This window comes from Lentinula edodes (assembly GCF_021015755.1).
Source record: "Lentinula edodes strain Le(Bin) 0899 ss11 chromosome Unknown C8R40scaffold_9, whole genome shotgun sequence".
NCBI classification, from domain to species: Eukaryota; Fungi; Basidiomycota; class Agaricomycetes; order Agaricales; family Omphalotaceae; genus Lentinula; species Lentinula edodes.
Window position 1 is genome coordinate 71,570 of NW_025764315.1, and position 22,832 is coordinate 94,401.

Below are 22,832 nucleotides of genomic sequence, written 5' to 3' on the forward strand. Positions count from 1 at the left end.
ATCAAAAGTGCACTGAAACAGAATCATGATCAGAGTCAACTTTGACTTAGTTTCGAAGAAATAGATCTAGTAAACGGCGTCGAATTTGTGAGTTGATTTTGTTAACATTCGCATCTCTTTTTTAGATTGTTTCCTACTAGATTGTCTGTGACAGAATTTCTCGATTTTAGTGACACAGAAGACCAGAGCCGGCTGAGTCACTGTCCTATAAGTTTGGCCCTCAAACAAAACATCTAAATATCCAGCATGGATACTATCGAACACTCTGACTTTCAGAAACATGCCAAGTGTGCTACTCTTGTTTTAGTATACATCTTATGACTCATGCTTTCTTACTCCAGACTTGAAGCTGAGTACCAAACTCGCTTCTTACGATGGTCAAAACTGCGGACTATTGTAGAACGATGGGAACAATCACAAAATCATTTTCCTCTTGACGATGCTCGAAAAGCAAAGCTCCAGTCTCTCAAAGCCCAGGTTGAAGACGCTCAGAAGCAACTTGATGCGGCTCATGCTCGACGTGCGGAGAACGGAAATTCATCCCTCACTCCGCTCCTGACATCCGTGGAGAACCAGGAGACTAAAATTCAGGAACTCCAGAGACTTTCTAACGAACTCGATCTGAAATTAGTAGAGGCAGCGGCGCTGAAAAAGGAAGCGGAGAACAAGCCATTGACTTCCGCAGAGCGCGTCGTATCCAATGATGCTGACACTGAGACTCGTCCCAACTCATCCAAACGAAGGCGTACCGATGCTGGCTATGAGGATTCTGCTGCTGCTTCCTTGGCACGAACAAAGGAGGAGATAAGTGGTCTTCATGTTACTTTAAGAGAAGTCTTGGAACGCGTTTCGATTGTCGAGAATAACATCGCCTCACAGGAAACAGAGGTGCGAGAGGTGATGCAAGCATATCATGCCCAGGGGGAAGCAGGAGAGTCTTCGATTGTCAGTCCGCTTGAGGCTCGTACCAGTCATATGCAGGAGCAGATGGACGATATTGCAATGAATCTCACTGAGCTTTCCGAGTGGATCGCAGAACTATATATCGACAACTCGAGCATAGATGAGAGGCATAAAGATATGATTGCAAAGAAGGAAGGCGAAGAAGCAGAAATTCGAGTCGTGAGTCTTCATCTAGCTCATGTATGCTACAATTCACCTCAAAAATCTTATCAATAGCTGCTAGCACGTGTGGAAGAGCATGAAAAAAGTCGCGCCAAAGACAGAAACGAAATTGAGACACTTTCTGCGGCTCTGACTGCTTACTACGAAAAACCGGTTTCACCACCTTCTTCCCCCTTCGACCCCGAAACCGTTGTGCTGGATATGGAAGAACAAATCAAAGAACTAGTCCGCAATGCGATCAAACCCCACGTCGAAGAAACACGAACTACCTTGTCAGAGGATTTGCAAAAGTATGATTCCGAACTCTATCGTTCGCTTTGGAAGAAGCTTTCCATGACCAACCAAGTCATTGCCGCTGTATCTGAGGCTACAACCCGACCGCCTACTTAAATTCGAGGACTCGATGCTTATGAAGAATCAAATCAGCCTTGTTCTCTAGGGGTTTCTTACAACATACCGGCCTGCACTACCTGCACATTTTTTGGCCTCGTTGTTCACAGACCGCAGTGTGCAGTGAGCGACGTTGACGGCATCAATTTGTTTCAATCTAGGTCAAAGATGCAGCATACGATTATCCCCAATTTTGCATTTCTCGATAGTTAGTCGCGGCATTTAGGATGTATGTACAATCATTACCTCAAATTCGAATGTGTTACTGGATCTTGATGTTGTCTTCTGCGATTTCAGTCTGTGTATAAGGATTCTATGTGTACAGTTGACCCATCTTATTTCCCTTGTTATTGAGCTTATCCTCCAATTGTCTTGACACAGAACAGGTGGAAGAACTACAGAAATTTGGAGCATATCTCTCCTTTACGACTGGGAACATTCGTGAAAAACCTTTTGTCTTTCTTAGATTTCACCAGACAGCCGCGAGTCAGAGGAGGTCAGAAGACTAACGCTGCAAAAATATTGCAGGAACAGGAACGAACGTTATCATCTGGTGTATTTTACCAGTTCGGATCTTCGAGACCTACCGTAGTATGGAACCCAGTAAAGTCGTAAATCCGTAAATTTGTAAATTTGTAAATGCTGGGTGTGGGCTTTGGCAACACTACTACTATCGACGAATGGTCCTTATCAGGCCATTATTTAAATACTTCAAGTTTGTTCCTCTCTCTCTGTCTATCTCTGTACGTATCCAAACAGAGATGCCCAACGTTTCTTCCCCACGGCGACTACTAACAAAGCACTGAGTGGACTTGTTATTTATCATTCCGCTTGTCCTGAAAACACAAGGCGAAGTTTGATGCACTAGGATGCATTGGAGGTAGAGCATGCCGGAGTTGTGCTGTAAGCTCGAGTCTTTGTTTCCGATGAGTCAATGACCGCCGCGTTCCTTCAATGAGCTCGTAAGTATTTGGTGAGTATAGGTATAAAAAAGCGGAAAGGTTTGGACAGACGAGCTCATGCTCGAAATCAGGATCGGGACGGATGCAATCTGCTTTGAGTTTGCTCGAGAATTCATTACGCCTTTTACAAAATATTGAATAACTAGCCCTTGACATCGCCCTGTTCGGATGGTATTTTAATACTTCATCCTTTGTCCAGACAATTCTAAAGTGTACCTCTTTTCGGATGTACTTATTCAGATTTTCCGAATGGACCAGACTCGCCGTGCTCTTGTGCTCACTAGCGCTCATTGTTCGTTTTAGTTGTTCACAAACAGCAGACGATCCTATGATATGTTTGTATTTCCGCGTCCCGTTTACAGAGCACCGAATCATGTTATGCATCTCAATAAATTCTCCGATAAAAATCAGAGCTCAAGAACTCCTACCTTGACCCTTTACAGACATCAAAGGCAAAAATTATGCAAAGCGAAATTCTCGAGGCAGTCGAGCGAAACGGCACGACTTGGTCTCCTGCTGTGGCAGAGGTAGGGCTTTTCAGTAAGCCATAAAAGTTTGAGTCTCCACTGACCAACCAACCGCATGAACCAAGGCCTTTCGCCAGATATACGGCCGGAAACACCAAATTTTGAATCCGACAAAGTACCACGGAATCGTCAAGGAAGATATCTCATACGGACCTCACGAACGAAATGTCTTGGACGTGTATTCACCTACGGAATCTTCTACAACCCCGCGACCTGTGATAGTTTATGTGCATGGCGGTAATTTGGTTGCTGGGGATAAGGTCTGGTATAAAGGATCTCTATATGCCAATGTGGGTAAGTAATGCCATCTTCCAGGAGGATACTACCACTGCAAGCCTATGCTACTGACGACAGGCAATTACTTTGCGTCCCATGGCATAGTCGCCGTCATAATCAACTACCGTTTGGTGCCCGACGTTGCTTATCCAGGGGGAGGGGATGATATTCAGATGGCTCGCGAATGGGTCTACCACAATATCTCGAAGCAACAGTCTGGCAATGGAGACCCTGAAAAGGTGGTCCTAGTCGGGTCAAGTGTAGGAGGTCTGCACATCGCAACCAACATCTATCTTGCAGATCACTCCAATGTGAATTCCAAGCCTGTATTCCCTCCTATCGCGGGAATCGTTTACCTGTCCACCCCTTTTTCTTTCGATACGACACCGGAAGATAGGCAAACAGCTTTGAGAGCGTATTATGAAACAGAAGACGCTAAGGAGATATATGAGTATTCACCAGTCGGGTTGATAGAGGCGTTATCCGCATCATCTCTAGTTTTGGATCCGAGAAAATTCCCTTGCTTGATTGTCTTAGCACAGTACGACCCGTACGTCATTACGTTCGGATTGCTTTCGAGAGATGACAGTTGAGAAATCGGTCTTCCAGGAAAGAAATCCAAGATTCAACCTTCTCGTTCATAGAGGAATATCGCAGAAAAAGTCCGCAAGGAATCTTACCAGAGTTCGTGGTCGTGGCTGGACACAACCATATTTCACATGTTTGTTCAATTGGAACAGAGGACGACGTGCTGGGGAGATTACTGCGCGAGTTTGTTGGGAAAGTCTGTTCAAGGTGAGCCAGCGATTCGTAAAGATGTACTGTAACTGAATGAACGAGTCGCGTCATAGATTTACTTGGAAGTACAAAGGCAAAGATTTGGACGCTTAGACGAAGCAGTGGTACTTACTGTAATCTTGATATGGATGTGTATGAATGGATACCCGTTCAAGTTGAAGAGAAAGCGTTGCCTAACTTCAGAAAACGGAGTCGGACCAAGGGGCATTCGGCTTAGGAATGCCAGACACGACGCACCACCGAGTTCCCCTTCGACAAGCCTTTGCGCAAGGAGTTAAATGTAGTCTTGGAATTCCAAAGAGATTTTATTCACGAACGAGAATATTATGTACATATCTTCGATTCTTCGTGAACTAACCAGGTGCACTGTTACATGTCACGTGTAGGGCGGGTGCCATTCGGATGCCGAGGCCCGAATATCGTGACTAAGCGATTCAGCTGTCATCGATGGGACATGAATATTGAATCAGCAAAATGAATCAACACCCCTTCGTCTTCTCGCTTCTCAGAGGCATCCTGAGGCAACCTCTACAGAATCTTTCATATTCGTGCTACCGCCGTCTCCGCAGCTATACTACTTCTGACATAAAACTTTTCCCCGTTCCTAATGAGACCTCAACACCTCTCGAGCTCGGATAAGCCTTCAGCGTTATAGATTCGATTCCAGCTTCCGCCCCCGTGGTCTTCTCGTTTCCTAATGAATTTCCCGGACATGTCATGGTCGACAAGAGCAATCTCTCTGAAAAACTCTACCTATAATTTGACCGGCGGTGTAATCAGGTTGTAGTAATGTTCGGAGAGTCCAACCCCAGGTCTTCTCTCCCGTACTACTGTTGTTACTGTCACTCGTACTTCTCTGGAAGTAACAGATATTGGAGCTGTGTAGCAGAAAAAAAGTCGAACGGACATCACATACCTCTCCTTTGCTGCGCACCAAATTTTCACCCTCTGCTGTATCCCGGTTGTTTCAAATGTCGGCATCTTCTTCCTCGATTTCGCGGACACATAGCGCTAGTGCTAAATCCCAATCCTTTCTATGTAGGAGCTCTCATCTTCAACTCTCACCAAGTAACACGTTCAAATCAACCAAAGCCTAGGTTTATCAGACCTTCCGCTTCGCCATTTCATTCTGCATTGATCCACATCCTGACTGGGTTACACGGCTTGACGAGATAAGGAGCCGGATGGCACTTAAGAAGTCCAGATTATATCGACTGCGGTGTAAATAATAGAGGTGAGCAGTGATGAGCTATGTATGTTTCCGGATCATCGTTTCTTCTCATTTACACAATAGTCCTACAAACGAGCGAAGTGTACTTACCACTGGATTGTTGAATGAATATTTCCCAATTTATATGACCTTAGGTGACACAAGCGGTTGTTAGCTTTAGTCAAGATGCTTGCACGGCGTTGAAGCCATGTTCGTGTATAAGTATGAACCCATAGACGCGGCTCGAATTTTCAGTGCCGGTGTCAATGGGGTAATCCTCGCTGTTCGGGATACATAGTTTAGGTAGTTGGCGTTAACATCGACGTAGAATTCAAGGAGGCCTAACAAAACACTACTTCGGGAACCAAGGGTTATTACCATTGCTCAGGTGAAAGTTAGATCCGTACAAACTCAGCCCGGATTTTGACTAAAACACATACTGAAGGCAGCCGAAGATGCAATGGAATGAATCTAGTCCCGCTGGTGTTGACCCTCTATTTTATCACTCAATCGGACGGCAGATTCCAGAGGCCGACCAATACTACTAAGACTGCAGACAGAGGCTGCTTAACCGACATGGTTCTATCAAACAAATCTCAGCCACTTTCTCCGCTTCTTTCGGGACTGCCCTCTTATTCAATTTGTTACTCGATCGCTATGTTGGTCCGTAAGATATATGGACGTCCCCCCCTACGGAGTTCGATGTAAGTATAAGCAAATGCCAACTTAGCCAAGCTTCGAAGGCAATGCTTAGGGGGTAGATCGTGTATCTGTCTTGGCTGTTAGTATTACAGCACTGGAGTAGCTGTGCCCATTCGGATCCTTAAAAGCTCGAGGTCTAAACCTTCCAACCCCACACACCGATTTGCTTTCACAGAGTTCATTCAGATGTCTCATTATCTTGTCACTGGCGCAACTGGAGGATCAACCTCTGGGGCAACAGCACCCAATCGTCTCGAAATTAATGATTTCGTCAAACAAGAAGACCAGTTTTCTCTTTATATTCAGGCTTTGCGTAAGTCGAAATCAGGCTGAATATCGCGGAACTCGTTCATTAATTGGCACATCATGAATCAGAATACATTTATTCAAGTAAAAGCCAAGACGATATTGACTCCTTCTTCCAAATCGGAGGGATCCATGGCCTTCCGTATGTCCCTTGGGACGGCGCAGGAAATAAGCCAGTAGACACTGATGCCTGGGAGGGATATTGCACTCATGGCAGCGTGTTATTTCCAACCTTCCACCGTCCGTATGTTCTACTCATCGAGGTAATCAGATTTTTTTGCTCAAAACTGTCGACACTGACTCATATTTGTTTTGCTTCGTTAGCAAGCAATCCAGGCTGCGGCCGTCGATATCGCCGCAACATACATCGTAGATAGAGCTCGTTACCAGGACGCCGCGTTGAATCTACGTCAGCCATACTGGGATTGGGCCCGAAACCCAGTTCCTCCGCCGGAAGTAATATCTCTGGACGAGGTTACCATCGTTAACCCAAGCGGAGAGAAAATCTCTGTTCCCAACCCTCTCCGACGTTATACATTCCACCCCATAGATCCGTCCTTCCCTGAACCATATCAGTCTTGGTCGACTACTCTTCGACATCCTTTGTCCGATGATGCCAATGCATCGGACAATGTTCCAGAATTGAAAGCGTTAGTTTCACTGCATACTCAAATGAATAGCATGAATTCTTACGTTCATTGCAGGACGTTGAGAAGTGCTGGTCCGCAACTCAAGACCAAGACGTACAACCTTCTGACGCGAGTTCATACATGGCCGGCGTTCAGTAACCATACGCCCGACGATGGAGGGAGTACCAGCAATAGTCTTGAAGGTATTCACATTGGTGTTCACTGCAAACAGCAGGCTTATGGTCTCCACAAGGTATCCACGACAGTGTCCACGTCGATGTTGGTGGAAACGGGCAAATGTCAGATCCTTCAGTAGCAGGTAGGTCATTTTTGTTACTCTTTCGCGCTGAATAATCGACATACCTTCGGCAGGATTCGATCCCATTTTCTTTATGCACCATGCCCAGGTTGATCGTCTGCTTTCATTGTGGTCTGCATTGAATCCGAGGGTGTGGATTACCGACGGACCTTCTGGCGATGGGACATGGACTATCCCTCCCGACACTGTAATTGGAAAGGATACTGGTACTTTCACGCTCGATTCGTACGGATGGACCCGAAGTCAACTAATCATCTTATAATATCCAGATCTTACTCCGTTCTGGAACACCCAGTCATCGTATTGGATTTCTGCCAATGTGACCGATACGTCCAAGATGGGATATACATATCCAGAATTTAACAATCTCGATATGGGAAATGAAGTTGCAGTTCGATCTGCTATAGCTGCACAAGTTAACAAGCTCTATGGTGGACCATTCACGAAATTCGCGGCAGCAATTCAACAACCTTCTTCTCAAACTACTGCAGACGCTTCCACGATTGGCAATGTCACAAGCGATGCCTCTTCGCACCTGGTAGACAGCAAAGTCAATCCGACGCCAAATAGAAGCATTGATGATGCCCCTCAAGTAAAAATAGCTTCCACTGTAAGGAACAACGAACAAAAGGAGTTTTGGGAATGGACTGCCCGTGTGCAGGTCAAGAAGTACGAAATAGGTGGAAGCTTCAAGGTCTTATTCTTCTTAGGCAGTGTGCCCAGTGATCCCAAGGAATGGGCTACTGATCCCCATTTTGTCGGAGCATTCCACGGGTTCGTGAATAGGTTAGCTGCAATCTCATTGTCGCAATACTTCAATTTATAATTTGGCTCTGTTTATGTATCACAGCTCTGCCGAACGATGCGCAAACTGTCGGCGTCAACAGGATGTCGTTCTCGAAGGATTCGTGCATCTCAACGAAGGTATTGCGAACATTTCCAACTTGAACTCATTCGACCCAATCGTTGTGGAACCGTATCTTAAAGAGAACTTCCACTGGCGTGTGCAAAAGGCAAGATTTGATTGTTTCTCTGCTTCACAATGCCATGGATCAACATAACTTTCAGGTATCGGGCGAGGTAGTCAATTTGGATGCAGCGACATCCCTGGAAGTCGTAGTTGTCGCTACGCGTTTGGAGTTGCCTCCTGGAGAGATCTTCCCAGTACCTGCAGAGACACACCACCATCACCATATCACACATGGTCGTCCTGGTGGTTCTCGCCACAGCGTCGCATCTTCAAGCTCCTAATCAGACAAAGAGTGGAATTCGAATGAACTATCGCGATAAATAAATAATGTCCTCGTTGTGTGTATGTGTAATGTTGGTTTTTTTAGCGGTTGAAGACAGGTAGCGCTGAGCCTGGCCATTAATGGATAATGATTCGGTACTCAAATTGACATACATACCTCTAGACCGGTGGTACACTATGTGAGCAAGGCGATATTTCTGCCGGTTCTAATTCACTCAGATGCTGCGCGCGCATCCCCAGGCATGTGTTCAATACACAGCTCACACCATCCGCGGCTCTCCTCTTCGCTATCAAGGAATCAGTTACGGCCATTTTGAATCGGAAAGAAAATCACGCACGTAGGGAGTGCAACTACTGCAGTGGTTGCAAAAAGCAAGCTCATGCAAGTGAGGGTAAAGATATAAGTCCAATGAGCCATCGGAGTGCTGGGATATGATATGATATAATAGTTAAGTTATACTGGCTGGGTCCGATTGCTGGGTAAGTGGGAAGGGGAGATGACGGGGACAAGTGATAGAGAGAAAGATGAGTCTCCACAGCAGATTTTATAACCTGGCTGTGACTAGCTGTACATGTTGCCAATCTCCCGCATAATTGTATACATAAGTATTAGCAAATCTTTCCATCAAAGTGAAACGGGGCTACTAATTATGCTATGGGACCGCGGTATGATGTACGAACACAACGTTAACGTCACCACTGACCAGTAACTCACCACAGCATCGAGGTGGAACCTGGTGCAACAGGGCGCAGCACCATCCTGTTCCATTCCATCTTTGTACCATACCCATTTCTCTTGAGATAGATATCTTGTGTTTCTTGAGTTTAGAGTATATACAACTCGGAAGTTCGTCCATAGATAAAGTCTTTCAATCTGCGTTCGACGCAGGATCGGCGCTCCCCAGTGATCATTATATCATCTTGACTAACTCGTCGGAAAGGTGTAAAAGGAGGTATATATAACGACGGCAGAAGAGGGCAGAATTGACATACTTAGAAAATCAATGGCGCTCCAAGTGGGTGTACATTGGAAGATAAGATAAGATCAGCATTTATTGACTCCGATCTGATTGATTGAAAAACCTCAGAACTGCAAAAGAGCCTCTTTATCCAGCACTCTTATCTTCATATACAGTGCTGCTCCCCCCCTCTTACAGCGAAGTTCCCCACCATGAACGACAAAATATTGGAGGATACGAACGATCCTGGCTTACCGACCACTATTGTTCCCCATACTGCAGATTTTGATGGCTCTTCCTTTGGTGATCGGAGTAGTAGGTCAAAACTCGGGGGTTGGAAAGGCTTAAGTAGGCACGCTCTGCGATGGGGAATAGAGACCCATGGGTAAGTACTGGATCTTTTTCAAGTCTCTGGCACGGCGCGAATTTCCGTGGATTCAATTACCATATGCCACAACTGTGATTTTTTTGAGGAGTAACGCTTACCCCCATACAGAATAGCACCTACAAGTGAGGAGGAACGCACAGACACCCGAATGTGGCAGATGTTCACCGTCTGGTTCTCTGCGATATTAAATCTTACAGGGTGAGCTAATTTTGCCTCCCTACGTCCCGCGTTTCCCTAGCTCATACATATACAAAACTTCGCGCAGGATGAGCACGGGCGCTTTAGGCCCAATCTTCTTCTCCCTAGATTTTCGCGAATGCATAATTGTACTTGTCGTTGCCGACATAATGTAGGCTTCCGATGCACTCACAAATCTTCGATGCTAACAAAATCTTGGAAATTCAGATGCTGTTTAGTTCCTGCGTACTTGTACGCCTCTCCACCGCACATACTACTCTTCCCTACTATATCTTGTTTTGAATTTTCAGTGTGGTATTCGGTCCCAAACTCGGCACCCGTACTATGGTGCAGAGTAGGTTCTCTTTCGGGTGAGTTATCTGCTTTATTATCTTACTACCCGCATGTGTACCAACCTACTCACATCTTTAGATACTATGGCGCTATGCTTATTTCCACACTGAACGTCTTTTCGCAAATTGGATGGCTCATCATCAACTCTATTGTGGGCGGTCAGGTACTCGCAGCGGTGTCTACAAAGTTAAATGATACCACTGGCATTGTAATAATCGTGCTTATCTCGTTCGTCGTAAGTATCTTGATGTCAGGCAAACCTGATTTTCTATATTGACATCGTTTTATAGCTTTCGTTTTGCGGATACAAAACCTTACATTGGTATGAGACATATATATGGTTACCAAGCGTGGTGCTTTTTATCGCCCTGCTCGGGGTTGGAGGAAATCAGCTCGTCGCTCAAATTCCTATCCTGATTTCCTCCACACCGGCTGCTGCTGCAGGTATGCTAATTGCATATGGAACTACGGCCGGTGCCTCGGATTTAACCTGGTGCTCGTTCGCGGCTGATTATGGGATCTATCATGAGTCGACCACACCCACGTAAGTATCTTTCCTCTAAGATACATGTATACTGAAACCATTGTAGGTGGAAGATTTTCTCCTGGGCTTATGCAGGTATCTTCACCTCTGCAGTATGTCATTGCCTTCCCAATGCATTTGCACTCACAGTCAGCCGTTCACATCCAGTTTATAGGTCACATCATCGGCGCAGCTTTTGCCTCCGCCGCTCCTGCAATACCCTCTTGGGAAACAGGGCTCGGAGATGGAGAAGATTTCGGTCGTTTCCTCGTCGCAATCCTCGAGCCAATCGGCAACTTTGGAAAGTTCCTTGTTGTGTTGGGTGCACTGACGGTCACTGCACCTTGTGCAATAACCATGTATTCATTTGGTAGGTGAATTTTCCCTTGGGATAAATCTGTTGATATAGCTGAATTATCTTGATCCTTCAGGTGTTAGCTTGATGAGTATATCTCCTATGTTTGCCAAGGTGCCGAGGTATATATACTCGTTGATCTGTACGGCGATGTAAGTTTGCAATTATTGTTTCTTGTGCCCATACTTGGATCAACATGAACCTATGTTAGAGTCATACCGATCGCCATTGTGGGAGCTACTCACTTTTTCACTGCTTTTGAGGATGTTTTGAGTGGGTGAATTTTCCGCTGTTCGGAGACCCTTCTTGAATTCAAATTCTGGCTAACAGACCTCATCGGCTACTGGGCTACATCATATGCTTCCATCGTCCTCTGCGAGCATTTCCTATTCCGGAAAAACGATTTTGCCCGATACTCGGTGGTAGACTGGAACACGTCATCAAACCTACCGCTCGGCGTCGCTGCCATTCTCGCATTCTTGTGCTCCTTTGCGGTCATCGTGCCGAGCATGAACCAGCCGTGGTATACAGGACCTATTGCAAACGCTGGAACAGGTGATATTGGGTTAATAACTGGATTTTTTGCATCGGGGTTGTTGTATATGGTGTTCAGGGCTGTGGAAGTGAAGTTTAGTGCCAGGAGAAGGAATGGGTAATCGCCAATCTGATTCGGACTAGTAATGGTTGTGTATTGGAAGACTGTATTCCCTGGTCAATAGTGGTCCTGTAATACTATAGATTCGGCAATTTTTCACAATAAATATGGAATATATTGGATATCGAACTCGAAGGGAAAAGTTTATATAGACGTCTTTCAGCACAGATCTACCGAAGTGAAAGTCGGGATACTTAAGGGACGAAGCAGAAGGAGATATTGGAAATGAAGCCTGCAGATGTAGCAGCTTCAAAAAGAACACAGATAGTTAATAAATACAGGCATGAAGATTGATTGTTGGATGGTCGAGGCGAAGGGGGAAGAGATAGAAAAAAATTGTATCAAGGCGACGAAGGAAAAAGCAGACAATGGTTGACTACTTACAAGTTAATAGAGGATTGGGCAGCGGAGAATGCTGCGGTAGAAGGTCAAAAAGTAAGCTGGAGGGAAGGAGACAGGAGAGGATGTATGAAGATGGTTATTTGTATGTGAGTAGCATGGTAGATGAGAGTCCTTTCGGGTTAAATACTGAGACAAATATTTGAGAGATTGTACACGTTCGGCGAACCGGTGGGATGCGTGTGATATAATTGAGACAGATGATTGGGAGAAGATGAAAGATCAAGGACATGAGAAGGAAGAGGAGAGGAGATGAGATGGCGAAAGTATTAAATCAAGAAGGTCGCAACATAGCGCAATATATTCCACAGCAGTGTGCAGAACAGGGAAAGAAATGGCGATAGAAGCTTGATAACGACCGAACAACGATGAGTTATTCCACGATGTTGTGTATAACAAAGTAGCGATGACAGCTTGAAAACGAGAATGCCAACGTGCTCATAATCCAGGAACTGTAAATTCAGAACCTGAAGCTAATCAACGAAACGTTGTGACGAATCCTTGAAAACGAAAGAAAGCTCGACGAGAGCATAACGAATGTGGCTATGAATGAGCGGCGTGCCATAGCGAAACTGCATGGAGAAATCTTAAGGCGTAGAGGTGAACATGCGGGTCAGAACAAATTCGTGATTCAAGGGCATAATGGCAAGTTGAGACTGCATGAGAATGTCGAGCACTAATTCACTTCCATTGGTGGGAAAGGGCAAGCGATACACCTCAAGTTTAACGACCGAGGAAAGGCATACGAGTGGGTCCATAAGTTTCGGCGCGCGAAAGAGGAGCACGGTTGCCCTTCTTGACCTTGAGTGCGATAGACTTGGACGGAGCTGGACAAGGACTGTCACCGAGATCAATGTCGGTTTCGTCACCCTCCGTAGTGTGATGACTATCCTCCGACAGAGTGGACAGGCTTCCGTTACCAATGGTACCACGACGATGGCGTGCAGCGTTGCCGGCGGCAAAGAGGACGGGTGGACCACCAACAGTGGGGGCACTATTCCGTTTGATTTGTTGAGACGCAAGAGATAGCTTGTTGGCACCATCTCCATAGGCGTAAGATTTGTGTCGGCCAAACTTATTCTTTCGGAATTGGTCTAGGTCACCTTTCCTCGAAGCAGCGTACTGAGGATCATCCATAGGAACATATCCAGAAGGTTCACAGCGATGAGCAGAGCGCTTGTAGTACGAACAGTATCCTCCCTCAAGAATGTAAAGCTCAGGATAGTGGATTTTGGGGTAGAAGTGGTTGTTCATGGAGCGGTCCTTGGAGCGAAGATGCTTAGCGCTGGAGGATAACTCAATCAGCGATAGACATTCAACGAAAAAGAACCACATACAACGTCGGCGCACGCTTAGCACTGAACTCGCAGTGGAATATCAATACAGTCTTTTTTTGCCCGTCGCCACTGACAGAGGGTTTGGGCTTCATTAAGCTGGGACCTAGAAGCAGGTCTTCTACCGAAGCCGTAGTGTTGATGTTGACTGCTCCGGGAACATGGCCACCAGCGTACTCGTAGTCGAAACGACAGTCGATGACATGGAAGTCGCGTATCTTGTCATCAAAAGCCCCGTCGAGTAACAGATCCATCTGTAGCTGTTTCAATAAAATATCCGTACCCCATGCCCGCCAGACGTACCGTTCCAGCAGTAATCCTCATTAAACCGTCATCCGCAACACGGTGGCAAGGTAAAATCTTACCATGGGTCTCATTGTCACCAAAACCAGGCATACCTCCATCGACCATGAACTTAGAGGAGGGGCTTTCATTCATAATCATTGCTGTAGCTCCTGTCAAAGGTCTAAAATCGTCAGTACCATCGCATCGTCGAATAGTTTTCATTTGCTGTCGTTTTGCGTATGCTTGGGCGGGAGACGACATGTCCGCACTCAGGTCAAAAGAAGAATCTCCTGAGGATTCGCCCAAGGGCGAGGAAGGAGCGGGCGGAAGCATGGCCGAGAAGGCGCGTCGCGTTGGCGGGAATCGCTCATCAGTCATTTGATTATCCGCAGATGTAGGTGCAGGGTAGGCTGAGTGCAAAGCGGCGTCTGAAGGAGGAACCATCGCAGAGAGGGCAGGTCGGCGGGGTCGTTTCAAGCCGTTGATCGAAGGATTCCCGAGGCCTTGAAGGGAAGGCTTGCTAAAGCTTGCCAAGAGTGGTCCGCTAGCCTTGCGCTCCAACTTGCGTTGTACAGGTGATACTGGAGGGGCGGGAGATGGTGACGAGTCAGCTTCCACAACGCGAGGAGGGTTCGGAGACAATGAACGTCTCTTCTTTGGCTGGTGAGCGGGAGGCGATTCGACACAACGACGAGGAGACATTGATTCGTAAAAGAGATTGTCAATGGCGTCGGCGAAAGTAGTCACTGTAGGGGCAGCAGATGCCACAGCTTGAGGGAAGGAGTAGGCGGGAGGTGGTGGTTCGAGATGGAAGGAGGACGTATCAACGTCCATTGCATCGTCATCTGGCGTGGCAGGTTCAGAAACCTACGGAAATAAATGTCACCTTGGAAATAGGAGATTAGGAGGACGATCGTAAGTACCTCTGTCCGAGTTGTGAACCATTCGGTGGGAAGCGCAGAGCGCTGTATACGCTTCGCGCTATTGGAACCTCCCCGGATAGATGGCGACGGTTGCAATACAGGTGCAGAATTTAAGCAATTGCTCATGTCGTTTCCAAAAAGACGAGCGCCGCTGGTGAAAGCGCGGGGGCGACCTCTTGGCATGCTGGATTTCAGCAGAGGAGCGGGAGAAATGTCCATTGGCTCAGCATATTCGTGCTCAGGAGTGAGGGCGATTGGGTCCTTGGGTGGAGAATTTAACGATACGGTAGATGCGAAAGATATTTCGAGGTCGGAGGAAAGGAATTCGTCGACATCGTCACGGGGTCGTACAACAGTATCAGCTCGTCGTCGTACCAGCGCAACAGGTGCACTTAAGAACCTGTCTGAAGTTTGTCCGAAGAGAGGCATGTCGAAGTCAGATGTTGGATTTCTCTTCTGTTTCTTGTTTTTATGTCTGTTCTCGAAGAAGTCCATCATGATGGAGAAGAAAAGTGAATGTAACTCGTGAGTGAGTGATTTGTACAGGTGGTTTTAAGGACAACGCACTTTTGGCAAATGGAAAATTGGTGATTTGGTTTGGACTGGCGAACAATGAGCGTTTTCAGTCACGGTACCGCGAGGTAATAATTGTCTGACCCAAAAAGGCAGGACAAGACAAGAAAAAGGCCACTCACGAATAAGAACGAATGTGAGAACGGAGGAGGCCGCGCCTGGAGAAAGGTGGCAAAGTTTCGTCGTCGGTTAGCTCAACAAAGAACTACGAAGCACGGGATTCTCACAAAGAACTGTCCAATTAAATCGCTGGACCCACAGACACCAACAAGCGCCCTACCAAATTGTCGCTTTGCAGAGCAAACAAAGATGTAAAATCCCTACAAAGACGAGAAAACAAAGTGTTTGCCTCGTTCCGGTTGTCGCTGTGGTATCCCGTCGTGTCAAGAAGCAAAACCGCTCAAGTAGAGTGGTGGTTTCCCGGAATGGAATTATTTCGCGTCGGTCACGTTTGGTTATGTTCGAAAATCACGTGATCGCATGATATTATATGCCGACGTCACTACGATTACATATTCCTCTACTCCTCTGGGAGTTGCTCCGCGGCCCTCTTCTGCACCGACGCGGCCACGTTGGTACGGTCTATCGAGGCCCAACTATACTTACAGGCGTCAGAAATTTGGAGGAGAAGCTTGAAATATCTCATCCACTTACCCAGGGAAAACCATCTGCAATTTATCTGGGTGCAACTCTGGATAGGTCTTTTCTATCGTTTCCAACACCGCATCATACATCAGCTATATCATCGATTGTCAATGTCATTTCACCAAATTGAATTGCTTTCGTACCTGGTAGCCCGCACCGTTCAAGTGCAATCCATCGTACAGAAAATTACTGAGCGACTGCTCGTCGTGGCCGGCAGCATCCCACATTTTGGTCCAAATATCAATGATTGCGACCGCCTCCTCTTGAGCTATTTCCTTGACCCTCTCGGCGTAGTTTCTGGTGTTCTCGAAATCTCTGTCTAGCAGCAAAGGCGGATCTCTGGCGTCCAAATTAGCTCTACGTTGGTATGTATTCACTGGCGGAGGTGTCACGAGTATGATGCGTGTGTTCGGCGAATAATAATCGGACTTGGGCGACTGTACCAAGTTCACAAGATGTTTGAGGTTGTACGCGAATTTCGGCAGCGGTACGTGCTGAGGGGATTGGACTAGGCACGAGTCGTTTGCTCCAAACCAAATGATCAATAATCGGACTGTTGGCAAATCCTTCTGCTGTTCCCGAGTTGCAAAGAGCTAAGGACCGCAAAGTCAGTCAGATGTAACAGTGGCGCTTTACTATACCCACTTGCTCAAATACCGGGATGCCCCATTCAGTATTATATCCAGAGAACCCTCGATTAATAACGTCTAATTTACGCGCATATCTATCTGGTAAACAAAGATCAGGCGTACTAATAGTTGTTATCGCGAGCGATCTTACGAGCTAGACTGGCTCCAAAACCATTAATACCAGGCTCCCAGCCACCTTGAGTGATAGAATCACCGAAAAGCATAATGCTATTCTGCACATTGGCTGACATGATGCAGAAAGACTAGAGGGTTGAGGTGGTCGAAGATTGAGCTTCAAGGGTGATCAATCAGTAGATTAGATAAGAGTTCCTCCGGTACAGTGACCATGAATGGCCGTATCCCGATACGTGTCGCGAATAAACGTGCCTACGTCTGGGACGTCGATGGTAAATGACCTTCAGTCTTCAAAACGGTAGACTTGACTAAATATAGGCTAGACCTCAACAGAATTCGTTCAGATCACCGTCTGTGTGGTCTCTTAGTCGGGACACTACCTCATCTGTCCCAGCAGAATGTTTTCCTTGGACTCCCTTCGCAATTAACGCCAGAAGAGGCTACTCTTCTTGTGGAAAAAGGTCTTTTCCTCTCATATCCCAATACTTGTAACTTATGACTCGATCTCATTCGCAGAATACGCTGTTTTCGTCGACGACGCCAATGCTTACCCCGAACCCTCACTGTCACAATTTCAGCAATGGAGCGCTGAACAGAGAGAGTATATCAAGCACCAACAGGCCGTACTTGGAACAGAAAACACGAAAACTCAAGAGGTGGCGCAGCTCGCTGTATCAGAGGAAGCCATACGAAAACGCAAGGAGCGGGAGCTCAAACGACAACAAAAAGCCATAGAACTGCGTAAACTACAGGAGATGGAAGGCGATCCCGTTGCAGGATCTGAACTACCGGTTCCCATTCCTGTTGTAAACGCTGGTCCATCGACAAGTCCAACCACTCCTTCAGCCCATACACAATACAACATATACATAACAACACCATCCTCTGCACTGAGCTGGTACTCCCCAGACTCATGCACCTACTCGACAATCGAAGCCGCACAAGAAGCAGGAATATGGGACTTTCCTTTGAACCTTCAGGATCGAGCGAGATACGGTGTTTTCAAAGATTTGTGGGAGCAAGGTTACTTTTTAGGTGGTGGAATAAGATTTGGAGGCGATTATCTTGTGTATCCAGGTGCGTATGGACTCTCTTCACCAGGAGTCACTCCACTCATGTTCAAATTCTAGGCGACCCCCTTCGTTATCACTCGCATTTCTGTGCGACGGTAATCGAGTCACCGACACACTCTATTCAGCCTATGGAAATAGTTGCCCATGGTAGGTTGGGTACAGCGACTAAAAAGACTCATCTGTTCTGTGGTTGGGATGACGAGAGGAAAACAGTGTCTTATTTGTCGATTGAGTGGGCAGGGTTTGGTTGAACGAGTATAATGCATATTAATCTAATTTTCGCCGACCGATGTTGATTCGTGAATTATTGGACCTGTTAGAGTTGAAGCTAGGGGTGGCATTTCTAGTCTGCATCTCCATTCGTTCGCCCTCTTCAACGCTTTCATCACCACTGGTCCCTCTACGATGCACGTTTCTAGTTCTCGAACCCCCTCCGACACTGAGAATCTTGACAATCCAGTCATTGAGAAACATCACTAGTGCAAAGACAGGTAGTCGAATCGGAATGAACGGAGAGGGATGTCGCACAACATCCGTTTCGGAAACCGGATTGTATGGATCATCTGGAACAGGACGTGCGTGCATGGCCATCACGATGTACTGTTAGATCGATTGAGTCAGAAGCGGGAATATGGTCATTACGGGGAAGATCTCACTAATGGGAACACGAGTGCGAAAATAGCTGCACTGGCTAGTCCACTTCCCAGGGTGCATAGAGCTGCTGACGGCAATCCTTCATTACATAGAGAATGTCAGAGATGATTATGGAACTGTAAGGCTAAGCCTTACCAAAAGCAAGATAATAAGCCCAACGTTCTTCCAGATACCGTACCCTCCGTGACAGCGACATTCCCCGTGCAATCCAAACAAATCTGGTTATTATGATCGTTGAGTACGTACTGAATTTTTATTTTTCATTCTACGCACTCGAAAAGGTAATAGCTAGACCGGTTTGAACATAGACACCACTCGGGATAATACACCACTCACGAATCAAGCCAACTCAAGAACGAGAACCCTAATATTGGACCCGCAAACGGGATATGGCCCAATGCGAACGACACGACCAGGGAAGTAAACACCATCACGACACGATACGCTGACGTTGCGATGGACTTCAACATTCCAGTATATGTCACTGCCTGTTGCCGAGCAAACGAACGATTCCCATGTTTTAGCGCAAAAGTGCGTTCAGCAATGATATTACACCAGGAACTCTGTTGAAGGGTTGTCAGCCTCGATCGTATGAGATCTCAAAATGGGGAGCAAACGTTAATTACATTCAGATAGAATGAAAGACCTATCACTGGGAACAACCATAAACCTTGGTAGAACCATCCGACATTTCTATGTAGCCATTTTTGTTGATCTCGCACTAGCGGTAGAAGTAGGAGGTCAAATGTGTAGATGGACGTTAATGAAAGCAAGTTGAGTAGCAAGGACTTGTAAACGTTGGCCCGAACTTCAGAGTCTCTGGATTTGAGGCTTGAATGATGGACTATTATTATTAGAAGAGGAGCACTGACTCCGCTATTGTCGAAATTACATGGTCCCACCGAAACGCATCTACGAGGCCACGTTTCACCCACTTCAATTGGAGTATGAGGGACTCTTGCACGGAAAGGAAAGAAGGATATGATGAACGTGCTGAAGGATTATATCGAGATGGCGTGGAAGAGGACATCAACCAAGTCAAAGAATTCGCTGCATATGATAGTATACAGTTGGTACAGTGTCAGATATTACGAGTCCGAAATGAAATGAAGGATTCGTCCTATGGCGGTTTTAGCGTGAGAAAATCTTACCTCACCTTCCTTTTTCGCTTTTCACCTTCCTCCTTGAGCTACTTTTTTCCCCATATTGGGACTGTCACTTCTGTGAGTCACCGTGACGCCGTTAGAGATTTTTTTTTCCCATCACGGGTATATGGTCACATCGTCACTTTCTCCTCTGCGCGAATTCACCCCCCACTCCTACCGGGTGAACTCTCATTCGCGGTCTGGTATTCTTCATCGACACGCCTTCGTTCTCACTCTGCAGCCGTGCGCCCTAAATCTCCAACGCCCACTGCGCCGTCGCAACTATGTATTACCTTATTCTCAACCACTTTCCAATTTGCACAAATCTGAATGATTTTTGCGGGTGCATCATGGAATCTTGCATGCTGACTTCGGAAAGCACGTCTCGCTCTCAGCGCCGACATCGCCGCGCTCATGTCCTTTGCCCAAAATATATTCGAAGACGAAAATGTTTTCCCTACGAAGTCAGGTTGGTTTCCATTTCTGCCAAACGAACGTGTAAGACTCACTATCAATTAGGTGAAGACTTTCATAACGAATCGTTTCTGGTCACCATCAATCTCGTTTATTGCCAATTCCTTCGCATCAGATACTCCATCTTCATTTTCCTTGCGTTCCGTCGGGAATACCAGCTGCCGCATGGGAACGGCATCCGCAGTGACCCTATTGCGCCGGCGGGTGCTGGTTTACTTTCTTGGATTGGACACTCTTTGGCCAGGGCATACCGGCGCGACCGATGTCTGGTGTTTGTAGGTTATTCCCCCCGAGAGTAGTGGTCAACTTCTGGTAAACTTCAGAGGTGTTGGCGAGGCTTATGCATGGTTGTGTTTCGGGTGTCTGGGGCGATTTTTACCATCAGTAATCTTGTCTTTAGACCGCGCTACCTTCCTTAACGTTGTGTACACTTCGCTATCAACGAAGCTCAATGCTGGAATGGCCAAACAATATATTGCATTCTGTCCTTCATTTCCGATGTTTTTCAAATGGGTATTCCAGCCGGTTGCACAACCTCCATGCTGCATGTTTATCTGCACCCTCTTTTCCTGCCACTCTTTCGTACTAGCGCATCCGCCCTCCCGCAACCTAATTCTGGTTTTTCACATTGTAATGCCTTCGCCGGTATCAGTGCACATAGATAGAGGTGGCCGCCGCTTTTTGGCGAACACACCAATCCCGTGGGTGCGCTTCTGCTTCACTGCACCGCCGCTGCCCTGGTACTAACAATTATTCGCAATTCCGGCTCGCTTAAATCTGCCTTAGCTCTTACCTGCCCTTACCCCTTTCCTGCAGCCTGGTTACTACGTTCCGCACTATCTTTACTGCGCGCTGCCTATGACCTCCCTTGCACCATTTGGTGCCAATCACTGCGGGCACCTCCTTCCTTACTCACTGCCAAATTCCTGGTGCACCTGAATGGTATCTCCGTCGCCCTCAATACGAGGCAAGTTCAATTTTCCATTCGAAGTGCACCCAGATCCCAGCACCTCCAAGGATCGAGGTTGCAAGAAGAGATGGTCGCCGGCCTTTCAAAAACCCGACCTCGTTTAAGTACCCCTCCTCCAAATGATCTTACCCCTTTTGTTTCGTTACCCGCAGCCCTACCCCTTTCCATCGTTCCGCTGCTCCGCGCAAATATTTCGTTTCCTGTCTTCACCACCACATACCATGCCCTCTCATGAACCTTTCAAAGTTCTTGCTAGTCGCGTTGAGCGCGATCCTCTGTGGCGGGCTGAACTCATGGACCCTGATATCGATTTGAAAAAGCGCGCTTCGTCGCTTATAGTCGACTATCTTATTCGTTCTTTTCCTGGTATTCGTGTTCAGGTTTCCATATCTAATTTCAAATCCTGGGCCAACCGCTATTTCCTCACCTATCCTCGCACTCATTCTGCTATTTTGCATGCTGCCCTTGCCCGCAATCGGCTCAATCAGGCCAAACGCCGCCTTGTCAACCTCCTGTATATCCGCGCTGAATCCCCTTCTGCAATATCTGCTATTCGCCGCCTGTGGCAGTCGATCCCTATCCACAAAGTCAGCCGACTCCAATCTCCCTATCCTCCCGTGGGTCATTGGATGGTTGATCATGAACCTATTTGGAATGTATGGTATGATCATCTCCGCACTGGGAAACAGGCCGATGTTCGAATTCCTCGAAAACCCATGTTCCTTGTCGATATTTCTCATCTCCAGGTCGATCTTGGTCCGACCGACAGTGCTCTTTTCGAGGATGAAGACGGCATGAAAATCATGATTGTAATCCGTGATTTCTGCGCCTTGGTAGAAATTGTACGTTGGGTAAATGATATTGTCCTCCGCAATGTGGCATGCCAGCGCAACGTCAGAGTATGTCCTTTCTCTTTCTTATGGTGGTTGTATTCACTATTGTTGCTTTTCAGAAGGAGGATGCTGGTTGCATTGTCATATCCGGTTGGTCTGCTGGATCGCGCTCAAAACCAGCTTTTGACTTCGTTCGCAATTTCCTATCACCGAAGTCTGATGCTGAGAAACATTCAATCCGATATGAAGCTGCTTCTGCATTCGCCCTGTTCTGGAACATGGTTCGCGCGTTAGGTCCAGAAGAGGTTCTCGCGGATATTGATTCTTTCTTGTCTGAATCCAACATCTACGGCATGGATGCCAACTTACATGCTGGTGGACCCGAAAATACATATACCGTCCCCATCAACAATATTCCTGTTACCTTCCGTAATGCTCAAATGGCTCCTCCTTCAGGTGTATTTGCTCGTAACTATGCCCGGTGTGCTCTTTTTTTTTCATCTGTGCTACATTTCTCTTACTGCCGTTCAGTGCTGTTCACAATGAAGTTCAACCACACAAGTGGTCGATTGCATGGACTACATTCCGCGCTTCCATCAACAAGGAACTAGGTGGCCACTTCTACAATTGTGACTATGGTATTCGAATTCAGTCTGCTACCAACACTTGTGTGTTCTGGCAGCCTCACCATTACCACGGTACTAGCCTCCAGGATGTACCTCCTTCAGAAAAAAGTGGTCCCGTTATTCAATCTGGTCTATCTATCGTTACTTCATCTAGGCTTCCTGCAGTGTTTGAAAAATTTATTCGCGGCACAGTTTCTGAAACTGATCTACTTACTGACTGTTATGTC

General features: G+C 46.6%; 9 protein-coding genes across 9 annotated transcripts; 6 read left to right on the forward strand and 3 right to left on the reverse strand.

The window, feature by feature from the left end:
* Window positions 1-7: 7 nt before the first annotated feature.
* Window positions 8-1,788, forward strand: C8R40DRAFT_1235655 (uncharacterized protein). Its single transcript, XM_046233391.1, has 4 exons — window positions 8-87; window positions 141-287; window positions 342-1,122; window positions 1,180-1,788. The coding sequence occupies exons 2-4, from the start codon at window positions 247-249 to the stop codon at window positions 1,513-1,515; spliced, it is 1,158 nt and encodes a 385-aa protein (XP_046088532.1). The 5' UTR covers window positions 8-87; window positions 141-246; the 3' UTR covers window positions 1,516-1,788.
* Window positions 1,789-2,672: 884 nt separating this feature from the next.
* On the forward strand, window positions 2,673-4,393 carry C8R40DRAFT_1093825 (Alpha/Beta hydrolase protein). The gene is made up of 6 exons (XM_046227624.1): window positions 2,673-3,004; window positions 3,070-3,298; window positions 3,359-3,830; window positions 3,890-4,075; window positions 4,132-4,255; window positions 4,316-4,393. Exons 1-5 carry the CDS (start codon window positions 2,939-2,941, stop codon window positions 4,169-4,171), a joined length of 993 nt encoding a protein of 330 aa, XP_046088533.1. The 5' UTR covers window positions 2,673-2,938; the 3' UTR covers window positions 4,172-4,255; window positions 4,316-4,393.
* A 1,783-nt stretch (window positions 4,394-6,176) lies between these two features.
* C8R40DRAFT_1067667 (tyrosinase) lies at window positions 6,177-8,495 on the forward strand (the record flags this gene model as incomplete). The annotated part of the gene is made up of 9 exons (XM_046225932.1): window positions 6,177-6,303; window positions 6,366-6,559; window positions 6,621-6,946; window positions 7,001-7,128; window positions 7,161-7,244; window positions 7,298-7,486; window positions 7,514-8,030; window positions 8,095-8,248; window positions 8,313-8,495. 9 exons carry the CDS (start codon window positions 6,177-6,179, stop codon window positions 8,493-8,495), a joined length of 1,902 nt encoding a protein of 633 aa, XP_046088534.1.
* Window positions 8,496-9,667: 1,172 nt separating this feature from the next.
* Window positions 9,668-11,908, forward strand: C8R40DRAFT_1159505 (cytosine-purine permease; the record flags this gene model as incomplete). Its single annotated transcript, XM_046229886.1, has 12 exons — window positions 9,668-9,840; window positions 9,952-10,041; window positions 10,109-10,192; window positions 10,249-10,272; window positions 10,332-10,391; window positions 10,453-10,609; window positions 10,665-10,918; window positions 10,965-11,010; window positions 11,066-11,267; window positions 11,329-11,404; window positions 11,464-11,525; window positions 11,583-11,908. The coding sequence occupies 12 exons, from the start codon at window positions 9,668-9,670 to the stop codon at window positions 11,906-11,908; spliced, it is 1,554 nt and encodes a 517-aa protein (XP_046088535.1).
* A 1,121-nt stretch (window positions 11,909-13,029) lies between these two features.
* On the reverse strand, window positions 13,030-15,277 carry C8R40DRAFT_1040265 (uncharacterized protein; the record flags this gene model as incomplete). Its single annotated transcript, XM_046223901.1, has 4 exons — window positions 13,030-13,591; window positions 13,644-13,894; window positions 13,944-14,792; window positions 14,849-15,277. 4 exons carry the CDS (start codon window positions 15,275-15,277, stop codon window positions 13,030-13,032), a joined length of 2,091 nt encoding a protein of 696 aa, XP_046088536.1.
* A 664-nt stretch (window positions 15,278-15,941) lies between these two features.
* Window positions 15,942-16,946, reverse strand: C8R40DRAFT_1168178 (SGNH hydrolase-type esterase domain-containing protein; the record flags this gene model as incomplete). Its single annotated transcript, XM_046231143.1, has 5 exons — window positions 15,942-16,017; window positions 16,076-16,158; window positions 16,210-16,659; window positions 16,712-16,794; window positions 16,847-16,946. The coding sequence occupies 5 exons, from the start codon at window positions 16,944-16,946 to the stop codon at window positions 15,942-15,944; spliced, it is 792 nt and encodes a 263-aa protein (XP_046088537.1).
* On the forward strand, window positions 16,620-18,162 carry C8R40DRAFT_894299 (uncharacterized protein). The gene is made up of 4 exons (XM_046236609.1): window positions 16,620-17,102; window positions 17,154-17,291; window positions 17,347-17,907; window positions 17,961-18,162. The coding sequence occupies exons 1-4, from the start codon at window positions 17,042-17,044 to the stop codon at window positions 18,152-18,154; spliced, it is 954 nt and encodes a 317-aa protein (XP_046088538.1). The 5' UTR covers window positions 16,620-17,041; the 3' UTR covers window positions 18,155-18,162.
* Window positions 18,163-18,170: 8 nt separating this feature from the next.
* C8R40DRAFT_1168180 (etoposide-induced protein 2.4-domain-containing protein) lies at window positions 18,171-19,587 on the reverse strand (the record flags this gene model as incomplete). Its single annotated transcript, XM_046231144.1, has 7 exons — window positions 18,171-18,503; window positions 18,560-18,636; window positions 18,693-18,775; window positions 18,831-18,845; window positions 18,894-19,120; window positions 19,175-19,376; window positions 19,430-19,587. The coding sequence occupies 7 exons, from the start codon at window positions 19,585-19,587 to the stop codon at window positions 18,171-18,173; spliced, it is 1,095 nt and encodes a 364-aa protein (XP_046088539.1).
* Window positions 19,588-21,754: 2,167 nt separating this feature from the next.
* Window positions 21,755-22,817, forward strand: C8R40DRAFT_1020924 (uncharacterized protein; the record flags this gene model as incomplete). Its single annotated transcript, XM_046223003.1, has 3 exons — window positions 21,755-21,979; window positions 22,045-22,460; window positions 22,511-22,817. Coding segments are annotated over 3 exons (948 nt in total), but the record flags the coding sequence as incomplete, so codon positions are not given.
* Window positions 22,818-22,832: the final 15 nt, after the last annotated feature.